A 16,549-nucleotide genomic window follows, 5' to 3' on the forward strand; every position below is an offset into this window, starting at 1 on the left:
GATGGCCTTGTCTCTGGCTCAGGAACATCCCTGCCCTTTCCCATCGAGAATGAATGGGATACTCTTGCTATCCATATACACAAGAGAAACATTTATTTACTACCACTTAATCACACAACCAGCATTTCACATCTAATTAGTAACAAAGGCCTGGTTCTTACAGCAGTGCCAACAGCATTTTTCAATGCAGTTACAGTTTACTGATTTTGATGAATGATGGCATCAGGGAAAGCATCACCTCCTTTACAGTCATGTTTTCTGTTTGGTATATTTTTAATGCTATTTTTTCCCTGATTAGCTTTTTGCTTACCCTGAATAATCAATCCTGGCACCAAGTCATCAATTGATTAGTTCAGGTCTGTAAGTTCAAAGTTCACAGCAAAAGAGCTAGAAGGTGAAGTTTTCATTAATTACTAATTTTAACTGATTTTATTGCCAGACAACTAATTCACCTGTGGTGCAAGCATGTTCCAATCCCAATGAAATCCAGAATACCTAAAACAGGGGCTGATCCTTACTTCTTTAGAGTCTGGAAATTTTCCTAGGGTACATCCAGTCTATCTGAGTGACAATTTGCTGCACTGATCTTTTACTCTCCTATTAAGGAATTAAGTATCCTTCATAGTTCTTCAGGCATTTTAAGAGATCACAGTTTATCAGCCAGGTATTACAACTCTAATTCAAAGACTTGGATCAGTAAGGGAAAGCATTTGTGTTTTCTAACTAAACATGTAGCACCAGTTACATTACAAACCATTTAATCCAAACTGGGATAGAAAAAATGTAGCATAACTGGAATAGCTTTATGTAGTGACAATCTTATAGAGTCTGCAGGTCAGGAAAAACCCCAAAGCTCAGAACTAAACTGAAGCAGCAGCTGGGTAGGGCTGGCAGTATACATATAAACAGCAACATATTAAGCAGTATAACCTTCTAGAACTTCCCACCTTGCCTAATCCTGGGTGCTTCTGCAGCCACAATTCATTTTCTGCACATACAAGGGATGCCACCTACACTCCTGGGGGCACTTTGGATGCTACAAACTGTGCCTCTGCCCCATAAAACCAGGAGGAAGCAGGTGAGATACTGCTGAGCATCTGACACACTCAGATCTGAGCTGTGCCAGAGACAGACAGACAGACACCTGTGACCCCCCCAGCCAGGAGCACAAAGGGGCTGCAGGAGACCCTCCCTTGGAGGGATAACTCTGCTTGAACTGGGGGAACACACTGGTGTGACTGGGACACAACTGGAAGCGTCTGTCTGGATGCCTCCACCTCTCTCCACACCTGATGCCAGCTTTGTTTCCAGAGTCTGAGCAGCAGCCTTTGCACCAGAGCCTTCCAGGACCTGCTTGCCATGGCTGTGGTGAGGGCTTTCCACACCATTCTTTCCTAGGAAGGGACTCAACTTCCTAGGCAGGCTGCCACTTTAGGGTGTTTTCCCACCTTTATCACCTGACAGATTTCTTGCTTTCTGCTCTTGCAAAGCTTTGCAGCCACGATTTAATTTCCTTCTGATCGCCGATATTCCCGTGTTTGTATTTTATCCTGTGCCTCACAGCTCATGAATGCTGCTCTAGCTGAGATCTGGCAGCGTGTTCACTGGTGCCTGGCAAGCCCTCTCCTGTGCCTTGATGTATGTACTCCTTGATTTCAGCAGGACACAGTGTGGCCTTGTGGAGAAGGCAGTGCTTTTGCTTACGTGGAGTTTACACAGCCAAGCGCGAGGCCACGGGACAGTGCCAGTGAATTCCCTTTTGTACCTGGGTGCCAGAATTCCAGTGGCTAAATGCACTTCATGTCAGAGGCACAGCCTGCCATGGCACATGGAAAAGGGAGTGCAGCAGCCTGCCAGCCCAGCACTGCATGTGATGAGGCTCCTGCAAACCCAGGCACGGCCAGCCTGCATCTTCAGACTTTTCCTTTCACGAGCTTTAATAGCAGGCTTTCATTTCAGTGGCTTAAAGTTGCATTTCTGTCTCTTATCAGAGGAAAAAATATTTTAGAGAAGCTACACCTGTGGTATTAACTGTCTCAGAATCTGACAGCTACATTTCAGCCAGGAGTCCTGTCAAACCATTGGAGATGTACCAAATTAATTTGTGCAGGGCTATTATTCTTTCATCTGTGCTGGCCAGCTATCCATTATAATCTCAGATTTCAGGGCTGTTACTGAGAAAACAAGGTAATTAAAACAGGTAGACTAAGGGAATCTGGATGCCTTAACTTTTTCTCATTGGTAGCTGAACCACCCTGAACCAAACTGCTTTTGTTCTGTGAAAATGGGTGTCATAACCATTCTTTCTGAAGACAAAACTCTTATTAAAGAGTTTGAAGGACAGAAGGATTTTAGAACTGCCCTATATATATATATATATCTCCAAAATTATGCCTCTATATATCCAAAACTATGCCTATGCTCCACGTAGTCAAAATTAACATTACAGTATTTGCACTGTATTAATTATCTGCTGATGCTCCTTCTTCTGACAAGACCTTCTGTAGCTTCCCTTTCCTTTGCAGGCTGGAATCATCCACGTTTCCACTGTTCCTTCAGCTCCAAGCTACTGGAAGCTTTGGAAGAAATCACAAGTGCACAATCAAGGTGTCAATCAAGGACCATCCTGGCCCACCCTTTTGGAGAAATCTCTATCTCCTTTCCCAAACTTCACACTCCCCTTTTTCCCTTCTTCAGTGACAACCTTTGGCTTTCCATTGTGTGCAGAGGGACAGCAAGACATTCTGAAGTTATTGTTCAACTTTAGCTCAGGTTCTGAGGGTTTCTCATCATGCAGACCCCACTAGCTGGGACAGTGCACACAATCAATGTTTGCACAGTGAGTGGTTCCAAACACCCAACATGTGGCAGAATGAGCAGAGAATGTGTTACTAATGCCATGGTGGAAAACTATTCATAACAGAATACTCCCTTTGGAATATTTTTAGGCTACAAAAGACTTCAAGAGATGTTTCTCAGACTTTACAACCAGCTTTTCACGCCCCTCATTTCCCGACTCATGACTTTTATTTACATGTTGTCCAAGCCCTTTCTGTCACCCAATATTTGCTCTTTTCCTTCACAGATAATACTCCCTGACTCATGCTTTCTGCAGTAATATGGTTTGCACAAAGGAAAGGGGGCAGAAATTAGGGGACACTGGGAGGACTCACAAAAACACATCTCCAACAAATCCTGCACATCATTCAGGGCACTCTCCCAACAGCCCAGTGCTCACTAACCATGGAAGAGATTTAAAAGAAAATTTATTTCCTTTTGTGTCTGGAAGGGGGCTAATTGCCACTACACAAAGAATACTTATTTTGACCCTGAGTGCATTCTCTGTAGACAGATCTGCAAGATCATGGCTCTTCTCCTCTAAGGCAGGAACAAGTGTTTATTCTGCACTCAGCAGCAGAAGAAAGAGATCATGAACAAAACTGTAAGATACATCACAAGTAATTAAATAGTAAGTAATGCAAATTAAAAGTAAAGTACACCAAATGAGTGACAGAAGACAGATTTTAAGGGTACAGAAATGGAAATTGTCTCTATATAAAATACACTGAATGGAAAGTTTCCCCCCTGCTGCCTCTTTCACCTTTCCAACTCTTTACCTAATGCCATCAGGATTTCATTTTCCCAATTCTACTTTCTCCTGTATTTAATTACTTTTCTTTACTCAGCAAATCCTTGTAAAGTCTGAGTGCCATTTATTTGTGTATTTATTTCAACTAGTTACTACTTACCTCATCCCACTCCAGAAGGTAGCTGGTGATTTTTGAACCATTATCAATGGGTGCCTACGACCAAAAATAAACAAAAGGTGATTTGGGGAATAAGAGAAAACAGCTTCACCTCCCCCAGGCAAATGACTAAAGTTTCAAGTGAAACCAAAGCTTTGCACATGGCTTGGCAACCTCTTAACGAATGCTGGGAAGAAGCTGGACATAATGAAACACATACATTTTAAAAGTCAAGTTGGTGCACAGGAAGGGCCTTGTCAGAGTACAGCAAGTTCAAGTCCCTTACTGAAAAATGACTGTCTCAGTTTTCAATTATTTCCAGCATTTATGCTCAGTGTCAGTACTTTTCCCCTGCTTTTGTCCCAGCCAAGTGTTACCTACCTTCCACTGTAAGGTTAAGGAGCTTTTGGTCCTGTGCGAGGGTTTGGGTGGGAAGGGACACTCTGGTGCTGAGCTGTGAGTGGTGAAGCTTGCTGGCTCTGAGCAGGATCCCTTTACTGAGTTGTACATTGCATATACCCTGGAAAGAGCATTCAAATGGGTTATAAATGACAGTTCCAGTGGAACCACCTCAGTATTTGACTACCAAAGCACCCACAACACCATCCTGTAATGATAGGCTTTTCACAGACCCATGGCTATCCTCACTTTACTTCACTTATACAAGAATGCAAAAAAAAAAACATTACAGCAGAAGAGGAACAGTGTTTTTTGCAAATATTCCCACAGACCACTGAGTTATCTTCATTATCTTTTCTTTCCACCAGTATTTCCTTGCCTACTGCCAGGCTTCCACACACTGTGGTAAAATCCTCCTTGAAATACAAAAGTATCAACTTTAATGCCTGGTGTATATTTGAGCCACATGCACCATGTTGAGTGTAGGTATCTGCTGGGTATCTCCTTCCACGGGTACAATCTTCTCCTACATAGTTCAGGCATGAACATTTAGTGAATCTCCATGGACTAGAACACAGGTCAGCAACACTGCTGTGAGAAACTAAAAATCTTCAAAGCAAATTTGATCTCAGGCAAATCCTCTATATATGTCAGCATAGAACATGCAATACCAAATAATAAGGGAAAGCAAATAGGATATAGTTAAGCACTTCTTTATGAGGTGCTTTTCTCTGAAAAAGTAATGATGTTATTTTTTCCCTTCACGTTTTCCATGCAGCAAAAGAAAAGTGCAAATTGGAAGTCTTCTACTCAAAAAGAAGTTCAGGCCATGACCAGACAGTGACCTCTGCATTGGCTGTAGCTATTGTGTGCTTGAATGCAGAGCTAAAGAAAGGGCAATTTCTAAATTTGTTTTCAGTAGATAAGAGTAATTTATGTACAATGGCCACCTACGTAGAATCAAACCTTCTGGGGGAGGCAGACAAGAACTGCTCTAGTGCTGCTTTACACATCACCTGTTAGCAGGCAGGAGCAACAAGAAATGCAATTAATTAATTGAGTCTGCATCTGCCAAGTGGCACATGTGTGTGCTGGAAATGAGCGTGGCTCAGCATCCAACACACACCCCAAGGGAAATAAAACCGTGTGAAAACGAGCTCTAGGGGCATCTTCTGCAAGCCACTGAAACACTGAGCACAGCCAGCTCTGAGGGCACCAAAACAGGGCTAACCAGGTTGTCCCAGGTCCCAGCAGGGCAGCAATGAGCACAAACACCTTGTCCAGTTAGAGACAAAGCCCTGAAGATGCTGCCAAGGTCAAGGAGACCCAAGGCGATCTGCCCAGTAACTGCTGGCCCCATAAATTTCTTTACTCAACAGATTTATTCCTTCACAGTCATTAATACATAATGCAGTTTCAATGAAGGAAAAATAAAGAACAAAAAACGATGGTGGAGAGCAAACAGCCGCTGCTTGGTGTCAGCTCGCTCCACTACAAACAGTGCTGCTGCTCTGCAGGTCTGACTTTTGTATTCAGTCACTCCTTTTTAAACAGAAGCTATTGTTAACTTCTCACAAATGACCTGTATTTTGGCAAACCTGCAAGAAGGTGCAAGGAACCATAGGCAGGCAGGAAGAAGTCAGCCAGTACCTGAGGCAAATACCCACAACATCCCTAAAAACGACTGAGAGCTCAGCCCAGCTGTGCATGGTGACCTCTCTGGTGTTTGAAGTGGGCTTCAAAAGAGATGTTCAGTGCTCAGAAGGAAGCACAACAGTGTTTTACAACCTCCTCCTTGTTATCACCCCTTTGCTGCTAAGGCCAAGACTCCTGCCCCACTCAGGAGCTGCATCTTTCCCTCATTTGTGAAAAGTTCCTTCTGGTCTTGGGCTCCTACTTGAGAAGTTCATTTTAGGGCTCCACTAGAAATAATCCTTAAAAATAAAAAGAATCTATAGTATCAGAGATAGATAGACACATTTTGGTGTTGGATTTTTTTTTTAGAGACCAGAAGTAAGGTGTTTGTTCATCAAAGTTTTACAAACAGGAGCAATCTTGATGAGAAACAGTGTGCCAAACCTAGCCCTTGTCTGGAAAAACAGAAGGGAACAATAGACAGGAGTGAAAGGATTTTTTTTTTTTAAAGGATATTGAGGGTAAGTGAACAGGATGTAAATTCAAAGCCTTGGTTCATAAATAAAGTCTTTAAAAAAAAGCAACACGAGCAGGTAACACAGTGTTAAAACCATCAGACAGCAAAACTAGAACGTGTTAATAAATGTGTAAAACACACTTTTAGAATCTAAGAGAAATACGTTATGAAAATACCAACACAGTTCAGTGTGAATCATTTTTTTCTCGGAATAAATGCTGAAGTGGCTATGGTCAGATGGATCTGTATTCAGCAGATTTACTTCCCAAAGTGTGGCCTACTTATGAAAAAAAGTGTGAAATTCTTTCAGTGTTCATGTTACAGGAACTGAAGAAACACCAGTTGCTTGAGTCAAATTTTTAAATGACCTCAGATATCCTCCTTTCATACACAAGTACTTCCAGGCCTGTTATCCACACAGAAATACAGACACAAAAATTCTTTTTGCCTCTTACTACAGCAATGACAACAAGAAGATATTCAAATAGCACTGTCATAGTCCAAGATAAAATCTATGATAAAATATTTAGAAACCACTGAAAAACACACCTACAGAGGTGCCCATGAAATTCTTGAACTACACTGTATATTTACTTTAAAATCTTTGACATTTATTCTCATAGAATTGAGGAGTTTGTATTTCAGTGACATTCAAATCATGCTAACTCACCTGACGTGATAATCTGTTGCTGGCCTAAGGTCCTTCAGGTGATATTCTAATTCTTCTCCACTGCAGGAAAGAAATCCAAACCCAAGCAATTAATAAATTATGAAAAGCAGTATCACACTTAGCACAGCTAGTTATTTTCTAGAGATATAACTTGACAGAAGAAAAATAATCCCTCCCAAGAGAAACAGCAGTAAACCATGTACCAACAATTTGTCAACACACCTCACATTTGTTGAAAACTTCATAAAGCCCCAAAAGCACAGAAGTGAAGAATTTATCACACCAATTTATTCAGTAAACTAAATATAGGGGTTTATTTCAATGCTGTCTCATAATTTGCTGATATTTTTATAAAGGTCATTGTGGTTTTCAACCCCCCCAGAGCTGAAAAGAGCAAAACCCAAACATTATTGTTGTAGTTTCTGCATATTCCCTATTCAAAATACTTTATACAAAGTGACCCACTGAACTTCAGAGGAAGAAGCAGAGCTTCTTGCACAACTGTTTCACTTATTGCTTTCTCCTGCAGAACCACGCTCCCTGTGAGGACCACAGCAAGGAGACATTTAATTAACACCCAAACAGCTGGACCCAGCTCTCTTTCAATACCAAGACAACTTAAAGCAAAGTGTTTTAGACATTTGAAGAAAAAAACCAGCATACAATCTATTAATTTCAAAAGCAGCCAACATAGTTAGGGCTATTCTTTTTCCTTCTGGCTTGTTTGCTGGTCAATGAACACTGGGCTCAGTCATGTGTTGCCAAATCTGTGAAGATTAAGGTACGGGTCAGTGCTTAATAAGTAATAGCCACCTCTTGTAATAGCTTGGCTTATTCATGATTTTATTAAAATATGGGAAACAAGAAAGCTCTCAATTTAGCATAAAGAAATATTTCATAGCTAGCTGGACAAATACAGGGAGATGGCACAAAATCAATAGAACAAAATCCACCAGAAAGCAAGCACATGTCTGCTTGGTTGCCAGAAATCCACCAGAAAGCCTTCTATTTTTTATTTCATATAATACAGTGCTCTGCAAATCCAGTTTTTCACCTCTGAAATGAGTGCACCTCCTCCCAAAGACAATGCATTCAACATATTGCAGACTCTCTTTTGCCTATAGTAATAACAATTACTGCTGCTCCTGATGGAACATAGCACATCAAGCTGAAGGCTGCACTCTGGCCAGCAGCAGGAGACACATCACCACCAGCAGCTTTAAAACAGATGCACAACATTTCATAACCAGGGGAAAATGTGCAGCCATCAAGCACAAGAAGTACTAGAAAGTGTCCTCCCCACTTTAAAAGTTCAGCAGCACACACTTGACTGTGGAGATGCTCACGTTGGCTCACAAACAGCTGCTGTATATGCCAGAAAAAAGAGTAAAATCAGGGAGCCTTTCCCTGGTTAATACACCCTTTTTGTGTTATCCAAGACCTGCCTTCAGCATACCATGAGGAATACCCTAATTCACAGGGCATCTTAAGAAAGGAGATGGCTTGGTCTCAAGAGGTAATTCCTTAAATGCTCTATCACCTGGACTTTATTTAATGAGATTTGGGAAGGATTAGCTATTTCACAATAGCCAAGGTCACATCTCCAAATTCTCTTTCCTAGACGTCATTAGCGTGGAAAAAGAAAGGCATAACACCATATGTACTTGATCACAGACTGAGCTCAGAGGATCACTGCAAGGAGACACAGAGAAATCCCTCAGAACTTTTACTGAAGCCTGCTGAGAGCCAAGTATTTGGGTTTTTCTGGGGAGCCTCTGTAACCTACTGACTGCTGCACTCCCTCCTCTGCTCATCTAAGACACTACAAAGCAGCAGAGCCCTCACATTTTTCTCGTTAGCTGAAAATAACAAGATTTTACTATTCTAAATTCTGCAAGTCCACACAAAACTAGCCCATTAGGAAGGCAGCTCTCCTGCCTGCATGGTGTACACAGAAGGTTTTGACATTTAGCATAAAAGAAAAAGTAACCTTTTCACTGGCAATGGGAGTGATGGCATCACAGGCAGGATCTGCCACGTGCCAGGGAGGTGGGACAGGGTGGCAATAAGGGACCTTGTGACATGTACTCCACCAGCTCCCTGCAAGCTCCTCTGGTGAGGAACCAGCATGCTCACATGTGCCTTTCTTGTCCAGTCCTTGCTCCTCAGTTTAGGAAGGACATTGAGATGCTTGAGTGCATCCAGAGGAGGGCAACAAAGTTGGTGAGGGGCTTGGAACACAAACCCTGTGTGGAATGACTGAGGGGCTTGGAACACAAACCCTGTGAGGAATGACATGACTGGGGGTGTTCAGCCTGGAGAAAAGGAGACTCAGAGGTGATTTTGTCACTCTCCACAACTCCCTGAAAGGTGGTTGCAGTCAGGTGAGGTTGGTCTCTTTCTTCAGGCAGTACTGACAGAACAAGAGGACATGGTCTTAAGCTGTGCCAAGGGAAATATAGGCTGGATATTATGAAAAAGTTTTTTACAGAAAGGGTAATTAAGTATTGGAATGGTCTACCCAGGGAGGTGGATTCACCATCTCTGGATGTGTTTAAGGAAAGGCTGGATGTGGCACTGGTGCCATGGTTTAGTTGAGGTTAGGGTTGGCTTGGACTCCATCCTGGAGGCCTCTTCCAACCTAATGACTCTGTGATTCTTCGGTGACTGATGGCCAAGCCAGGATACACCCTGAAAAGCTCAGAGAATTCACTCCTAATGAAAACAAAGATGATGGTAAAGATGATGGTTTTTACCTGTAAATGATCTTGTACTTTCCATCCCTCCCTTTATCTGATAAGGCAACCTCGTAGGTACAGGTGTAAGGCAAACCGTTGTTGTGTCTATCTGCATTGAGAAGGCCGGTGGGAGGTGACCAGGAAAGCAAAACTGTTCTTGCTTGAATATTTGTAACCTATAAAAGAAACATCAGTTAATCTGAAATCTGAGGAACAACCACTATTCTGTAAGCATTTGGGGTTTTTTGTTTGCACCTTCACAATCAATTTCTTGCAAAATGGAAATTTCAGAGCTCGAGCTGAATGGTGAAGGGTCAGAAATTATCAACAACACAAAAAAACCCACAGATTCATGGCAAAATGTGATCTGTCACAGATGAGGAATACAGAGAGAGGTTCCCCTGCAGTGAACTGGCTCATCACTGTCTGAGCATCCAGGAAAAGATGCCTCTGGAGGTGCCTGCTGCTGTGGCCATTCCCAGAAGGGAACTGGAACTAAGTGAAGCAAAGGCTTTAACCTATAGATTCTTTTATACACAATTATTTTTCTAAAGTTTTTGTTGGGGAGCTTTTTCAATCAAACCCTGATGGCTTTTTCAGTCGTCCTGTTCCTTCTCGCCCCTTGAAACCACAATAATTCAACAGCAAGTAAGTAGAAAAACCCAATTCAACCTGAAAAGTTATGCTGGCTCAAAAGCACAAGGGAAAATCATAATACAAATCCAAACTGTCAGTTAAAAACTACATTGCAAATCACTCACTTTGTGCCTTGACAGAAGGACTGTGTGTGATCTGCAGTCACCACTGAGTGCAACAACTCTGTGGCAGAGGGGTGAGGAATCTTTTTAAATAAAACACAGAAAAAGTACCTCAAACTCCTGCACCAGACAAATTTTATCACCCCACCAGTGCCTCTGTGTTCTTCTGGAGAGGCAGATTCACACAGCTTACAGAACTAGCATCACCTTGCCCACCTTGAGAGCCACTGGCACATCAGCTGCAAACAGCCAACAGCAGCTTCCCCGAGAGCAGCCTACTGCTATTAGGCCAAGAAATAACAATAAAAAAATCCCCCCTGCCACTGTCTCAAAAGAAAAATAAATAAAAAGCAATAGCTGCACTGGTTATCTGGGAAAGGCAGCACATTTTCACACAATCCTGCTAAAATATCCCAGGGAAGTCTCAAATGCTCTGCCACCAACTCTCCACTTTTCATCATGAAAATTATGGTGCTTTTCCTTCTTAATTGTAGTGAATATATGAAGAATATTTTCTAGTTACCCTCTATATGGAGGAACCAAAGATTCAAAGAATAAGGAATCAAATTTTTTATTTTTCATAAGCAACAAATTTCACTGCATCTATAATTTTGACAGATTTTTGCAACACAAACAGCAAGATGTTGTTTTTTCAGAAGGTGTAACATGAATGCTGCAGGTGCTCAGTTACACTTTTCTAACTTTTGTTGAGATAAGTGAAACCCCTTAGTCACAAATTACTGGGAATGAAGGATTAGCAATCAGCTTTCAGGGACTGCTTGTTTACAAATCCAGTTTCTGGATATCTTTATATCATGGAGAATATTTACCTTCTCGTGTGGATACACATTGCTTCCAGCTGATGAGCACTGCAACTGCTGTGTCTGATACCCATATATCAACCAGATTCTTTCTGAGCAAGTCATTAATCCATTTTTAACAGCCTGACAAGTAGGTGACACCATGAAATGCCTCATCATAAACACCATGATCTCAAAAGTTAGAGATTTTAATTTATAGCAGCACATTTAAGTCTTGCCAAAAAAAAAAAAAAAAAACCAACCCTCTTTGTTCAACCTAATGTAAAAAATAAGTTTTAAGGAAAGAAGGCTTAAGTGGCATTGAGCTTTCTTTGTAAAATCACGGATGTGCAAATTGTTTCATTATAAAATTCTTGCTTTCATAGCATTTTCTTATCATATTTTTCTGATGCTATGAAATCAGTGTTTATTATAAAATCTTGGAGCAGTTAACCCTGACACTGGATAAGACACTTTATAAGAATCTTGAATGATTCAAGTAAGACAAGTAATTTTTTTGAGATATACACACATATATATACTCCCACACATATGTAAATGAAATTGTAGCAAAGACACTTAAGAGCTAAAAATCTGCATTTAAAATAATATTTTGATCAAAAAACTGATTAACAAGATCCAAATAGATCTTAGGGGTTTTTTTAACAGACATTACTACTATGCCAGCTCAGCCCATCAACATGCAGTTTCTTTTATTATGGAAATATGCTTGCATAATTGTTTTTCATAAATTCAGACAGACTTGGAGCTGGAGGCATGATATCCTGCCAATGTTCTATTGAAATGTTTTTCTCTATGACTACTCCCAAGGACACACGTATATATTCCACATACGGCAAAACTCTGGCCCTCCACGAACCTCAGCAATCTGTAAAAAGTTAGGTCTTGGGTTTCTTAAAATAAGAGAAAGTATCTTGTGGGCTAACTGCTAGAAACTCAGATTGTTACTCTGAGGCCAGCACGCAGAGGATGAAAGTCCAAATGCAGTTTCTAAGCTGCTCCAGCTCCAGCATTAATTTCAGAGGAGGGAGCACCGGAGCGGCTGCTGGCTGCCTTGGAGCTTGTAGGTACACAGCAACTGCTGCTGCAGGTTTAAAAATAAACACCACAAATTGTTAAATGCCACTCTTAGCTGCACTGAGCACACACAGCAAGTGTAGGAAAGCAAGTGAGGGGTCACTGTCTGCAAGATAAGTCAGACAAGGCAAATCTATTCCCTCCCTGGGCTGTGCACGTCAGCTGGGAATGGATTTACTTGTGTGGCTGGAGATATCCTTATCTGCTGCTCCCTGACCAACAGGCTGATACCCTATCACAGTTACCTGCCAGTACCTCCTTTCATGGCCAAAGCCACCACTCAGTTTACCAAGGAGCTCCTACCTGGAGCAGGAAGCACTACCTCTGCTGTGAAAAAAGCTAAGTTAAATAAATGGGGTTATGATATGTTGAGAATAACAAGCAGGCACTTGTAACAGTTCAGTATCTTTATCTCCAACTTTTCTAACTTACACAAACACCTTTCCAAAGGTACCACTCTGGACCTGCCCTCTCCACGCTGTAAGAACAGCCCAGCTACCACCACCATGGTGGGCTTAATGGCCCTTCTGAACTTGTAGACAGAAATACTTCACCATCAGTAAAAACCAGCTTATAGTTCATTAACAGTGCACTAATTCCATCTGACAAAATATGAGCAGCCAGAGCATCTCTTCCCAGGCTGGGCAGGTAAACCTTGGTGCTGCTTCCAGCCTGTCTCATCTGTCCCAAAACCACTGTGCTTGCTTTGGGGAGGGCTGGCTTGGCCTTTTAGCTGAGACCTAACAAAAGATTCTCCCACAAGGAGTTCCGTACGCCTGGTGAAAAGCACAGTTAATTAGTTTCTGAAAACTTCTCAGTTTACACAGTAAATGCCTCCTTTCTGCTCTATCAAAACTCAGTGGTGTAAATAATTATTCCATAAAAGCCCCTGGGAAAGAATCCAACTCCTGCACCACTTCAATAAGGGTACAAGACTGATGAGTATCGGCCCTTCCCGTCTTTCAGGTAATGAAAAATGTTTCTGTACAACTTTCATTATCTTTCAAATTCCGGGTTAGCATTCACAGGCATCGTGTGGTTCGGGGGCTCATTGTATGTGTGAGAACTACACTGCAAGCAACATTCATTTACTCCCTCGAGGGCACCGTTTGAAAGGCTTGGGGGTCAAATGAATTCACAGTTATTACTGGGTTGAGATTCTGCTTTTAAATTATGTCTCTAATCCTGCAATTTTAGGCAAAAACCTCGGTGATTAAATATGAGTTTCGCTGCAGAGCAAGTCAGCGGGAGCAGCTGCCTTTTGGAAGGCCAGGCTGATGTTTGGGCTGTGGTTTGACAGAGCCCTGGTGACTCCCCATGGGGGGTGATGTCCCCCCAAGCCCCTTGGCTGTCGGATGCAGCCATTTCAGAAACACAGAGTAGGGTTTCCCTCCCCTCATTGAGGTATTTGTTTCAGAGAATGCTTACTTTGTCTGTGATAATGTGAATTAAAAACTTATTTCAGTTGACACAAAACCATGAGGGATTAAAAGCAAAAGGTGCCTTTTAAAGTTCTGGCTGTTAAAGGGACAAAACTCTGATTAAATTTACAGCTTGGCTGCACATCTCTCAAACAGGTAACAATACCTATTATTGAAAACAATCCTTTCATGAAGTAATCATTTTAAAAGCATGTATATTTTGTACTCAGAGAGGTCCCTGTATGATCCAGACACCTCCCAGTGACAGGTGTCCTGCAGGAGTTGCTCACATGGCTAATATCCCTTTGGATGGCTTCATCACCCCACGGATGGAGGGAGCTGCCCACTTGGACATATCAAATCCAAGACTTGATTTGCAGACACAGCATCCCTTGTCACTGACTCACCACTCTGCTCTTTTGCTTTGCATAATTTCTTTCTTCACTGTTGCTTTCCTATACATTGTTTTATTTTTCACTTGTGCATGCCTAAGATTTGCCAAGAAACATGACCCAAGATGACCATTCATACACAGTATGATATAGTTCTATTAGTTGTAATACTGACTACACACACACAGATTCATTCACAGCAATCCATGATTTGTGAGAGTCCTGTGAGTTTAATTACTCACAAATGTCAAATTTATAGAGAGAGAATAACAGATAATCCCCAACATCACCTCAGTAAATGTCATTATTATTGAACCAGCATTTGCCATGGTTTAGATTTTTTTTTAAATCTTAGTTTTGGTATGATGAAAGGAAGACTATTTTTGTCTTATTTGTTTGGTTTTTTGCTTCTTTCCACTTTAAAGGGCCTGGTTACCATAAATCTAATTGCACAGATCTCAGAATCCTGCAAATTGCCCTAATAGCTTCTCTTCCTAACTCTAAAGATAAAAGTATGAAACAACACATTTTGTCAGCTCTCTGGATCTTTGCAAAACCACCTGGCTGTGGCTATTGACCAAATGAGTAACATTCAGGTGGTCCTTGGTACAAAATTATTGACTCCCTCTGTACAACAAACAAGCCTAATTCTGTGCTAAGTGCACTTTCTTCCCTTCTGAGCACCCTGAAACAGCTCTTTTAAGTCTTCAGCTCAGTAGTGTCACTTGTTTCCACACAAAGTGAAGCAAATTCCTCCTTGTGAGCAGGAGCTCAGGCTGGTGTTCATCATCTCTGCAGGCCTGGCTCAGAACCAGCTCCTGCCCATGCCAGCACACCAGCACCTACTGATGGAACAATTTAAGACCAAGCACCTTTTGTATTTATTCACAACAAAAGCACCCATCAGAAGAGAGTCCAAAAAAATAAAGCTCAGCCTGTGCTGCTCGCGCCTGGCTCTCCCTGAGCTCTGCCACTTCTGCAGCCAAGGCTCCCACTGCAGAATGTGTCTGTATCAGCCTCTATCAGCTGAACCAAGCCTTCCCATGAGCTTTCCACCATTATTTTTTTATTTATTTGCTTATCTGTGTCCTACCTCTCCAGCTGGCCTCTCCAGAGAAAGGCCTGAGCTCTGCAGAGCAAAGGAGATTGGCTGTGCTTTGGGGTTTTTGTCTCCCTCTGCCCATGACTGCTTCTTCCACTGCTAACTTGGACCATTCATTCAGACCCACAGTGCTCTTCTGGCTTTCATTTGACACACCAAATTAGAGAAGGGCTTACTATCAGATTTATTAATAACTTCACCTGACTGCAGTCACACTCAGCATTAGGGTATTTACAGGGTGATTCAATTCCATCATAATTTACAGGGTTTTATGGCTCAGACAAACACAGACTATAGTAATTTGCCATTGAATAATAGAATTAGCTTAATTTAATCATGATTAAAGACATAAATTACTCATGACAAAATTAAACCCAGGGGAGAGGGGGTAAGAGCTATGCAAGTCACCCCAGTGCATTGAGTTCCCCACTGCAGTATGAATACTGGGAATTGTCCTCTGGAAACAGACAACTGGTGCAATTCCTGGGGTGGGCAGAGCCCTCAAACACCCATGAGCACAAAAGATCCTTCAGATTTATATCCCAGTAAAATGAGTTAGTGGCAACAATCTACTAAGGGAAAAAATCAGAGGTGGTCCCCTGTGAAATCACCAGTATGTTGTGACACAATCTACTTTTTCACATTTGCTATTGTACGTTTGTGTGGCAATCTGGGATCACATACCTGTGGTTTCTCCATTCCAGAAAGAATGTCTTGAACCCTTTTTGCTTCTGAATCAAATTCTGTAAAATAAAGAATGTGGAAAGAGGAAGAGAAATAAATGACTGAAATTAAACAAAAACTTCAGTTACATCAATAATTCTTTTAGAATTTCTAAATAGGGGAGGGAGACAGACAGACATTACCTGCATATGAGCATCAGCTGCCTTGTGAATTTAAGGCATGCACTTACATGGATTAACATCACAAAAATTAAAAGAGAAAAAGGAGAGAATGAAACTTCTAGTAATTGCAGATGTTCAGAAATGTGAGACTATCTGCAGAGGTGTCCTCCACAAACAGTGCTATTAACTGTGATCTGCATTCAGAGTAAAACCATCCTGTCTCCAGAACTCAGCTGTGAAAAAACCCCAGGAGTTTCTCAGTTCCTGCTGAACCTGACCCTGGTTTGTTAACCAAAGCCACCCTCACTCCAGCAGCTGCAGCCTGGGCTGCCCCCTGCCCACCAGGGCTCTGCAGAGGGCAAATGTCCCTGTCCCATGCAGGGAAACCTAAGGGAGCCACCAAGGTGCCTGCCCTGAGCCCCAGCACC

The 16,549-nt window shown here is 41.9% G+C and overlaps 1 protein-coding gene across 4 annotated transcripts in view; it reads right to left on the reverse strand.

Moving 5' to 3' along the window:
* The window catches only part of FNDC3B (fibronectin type III domain containing 3B), a 186,064-nt gene that overhangs the window by 50,902 nt on the left and 118,613 nt on the right, over positions 1-16,549 (reverse strand). For all 4 annotated transcript variants that reach the window (XM_063408242.1, XM_063408243.1, XM_063408244.1 and 1 more), the window contains 5 exons: positions 15,961-16,019; positions 9,724-9,881; positions 6,968-7,027; positions 4,128-4,266; positions 3,750-3,803 (listed from right to left, as the gene is read on the reverse strand). In XM_063408242.1, the coding sequence (XP_063264312.1) occupies positions 3,750-3,803; positions 4,128-4,266; positions 6,968-7,027; positions 9,724-9,881; positions 15,961-16,019 (470 nt within the window). The remainder of the gene's footprint in view (positions 1-3,749; positions 3,804-4,127; positions 4,267-6,967; positions 7,028-9,723; positions 9,882-15,960; positions 16,020-16,549) is intronic.

This window comes from Prinia subflava, chromosome 11 (genome assembly GCF_021018805.1).
Source record: "Prinia subflava isolate CZ2003 ecotype Zambia chromosome 11, Cam_Psub_1.2, whole genome shotgun sequence".
Taxonomy (NCBI): domain Eukaryota; kingdom Metazoa; phylum Chordata; class Aves; order Passeriformes; family Cisticolidae; genus Prinia; species Prinia subflava.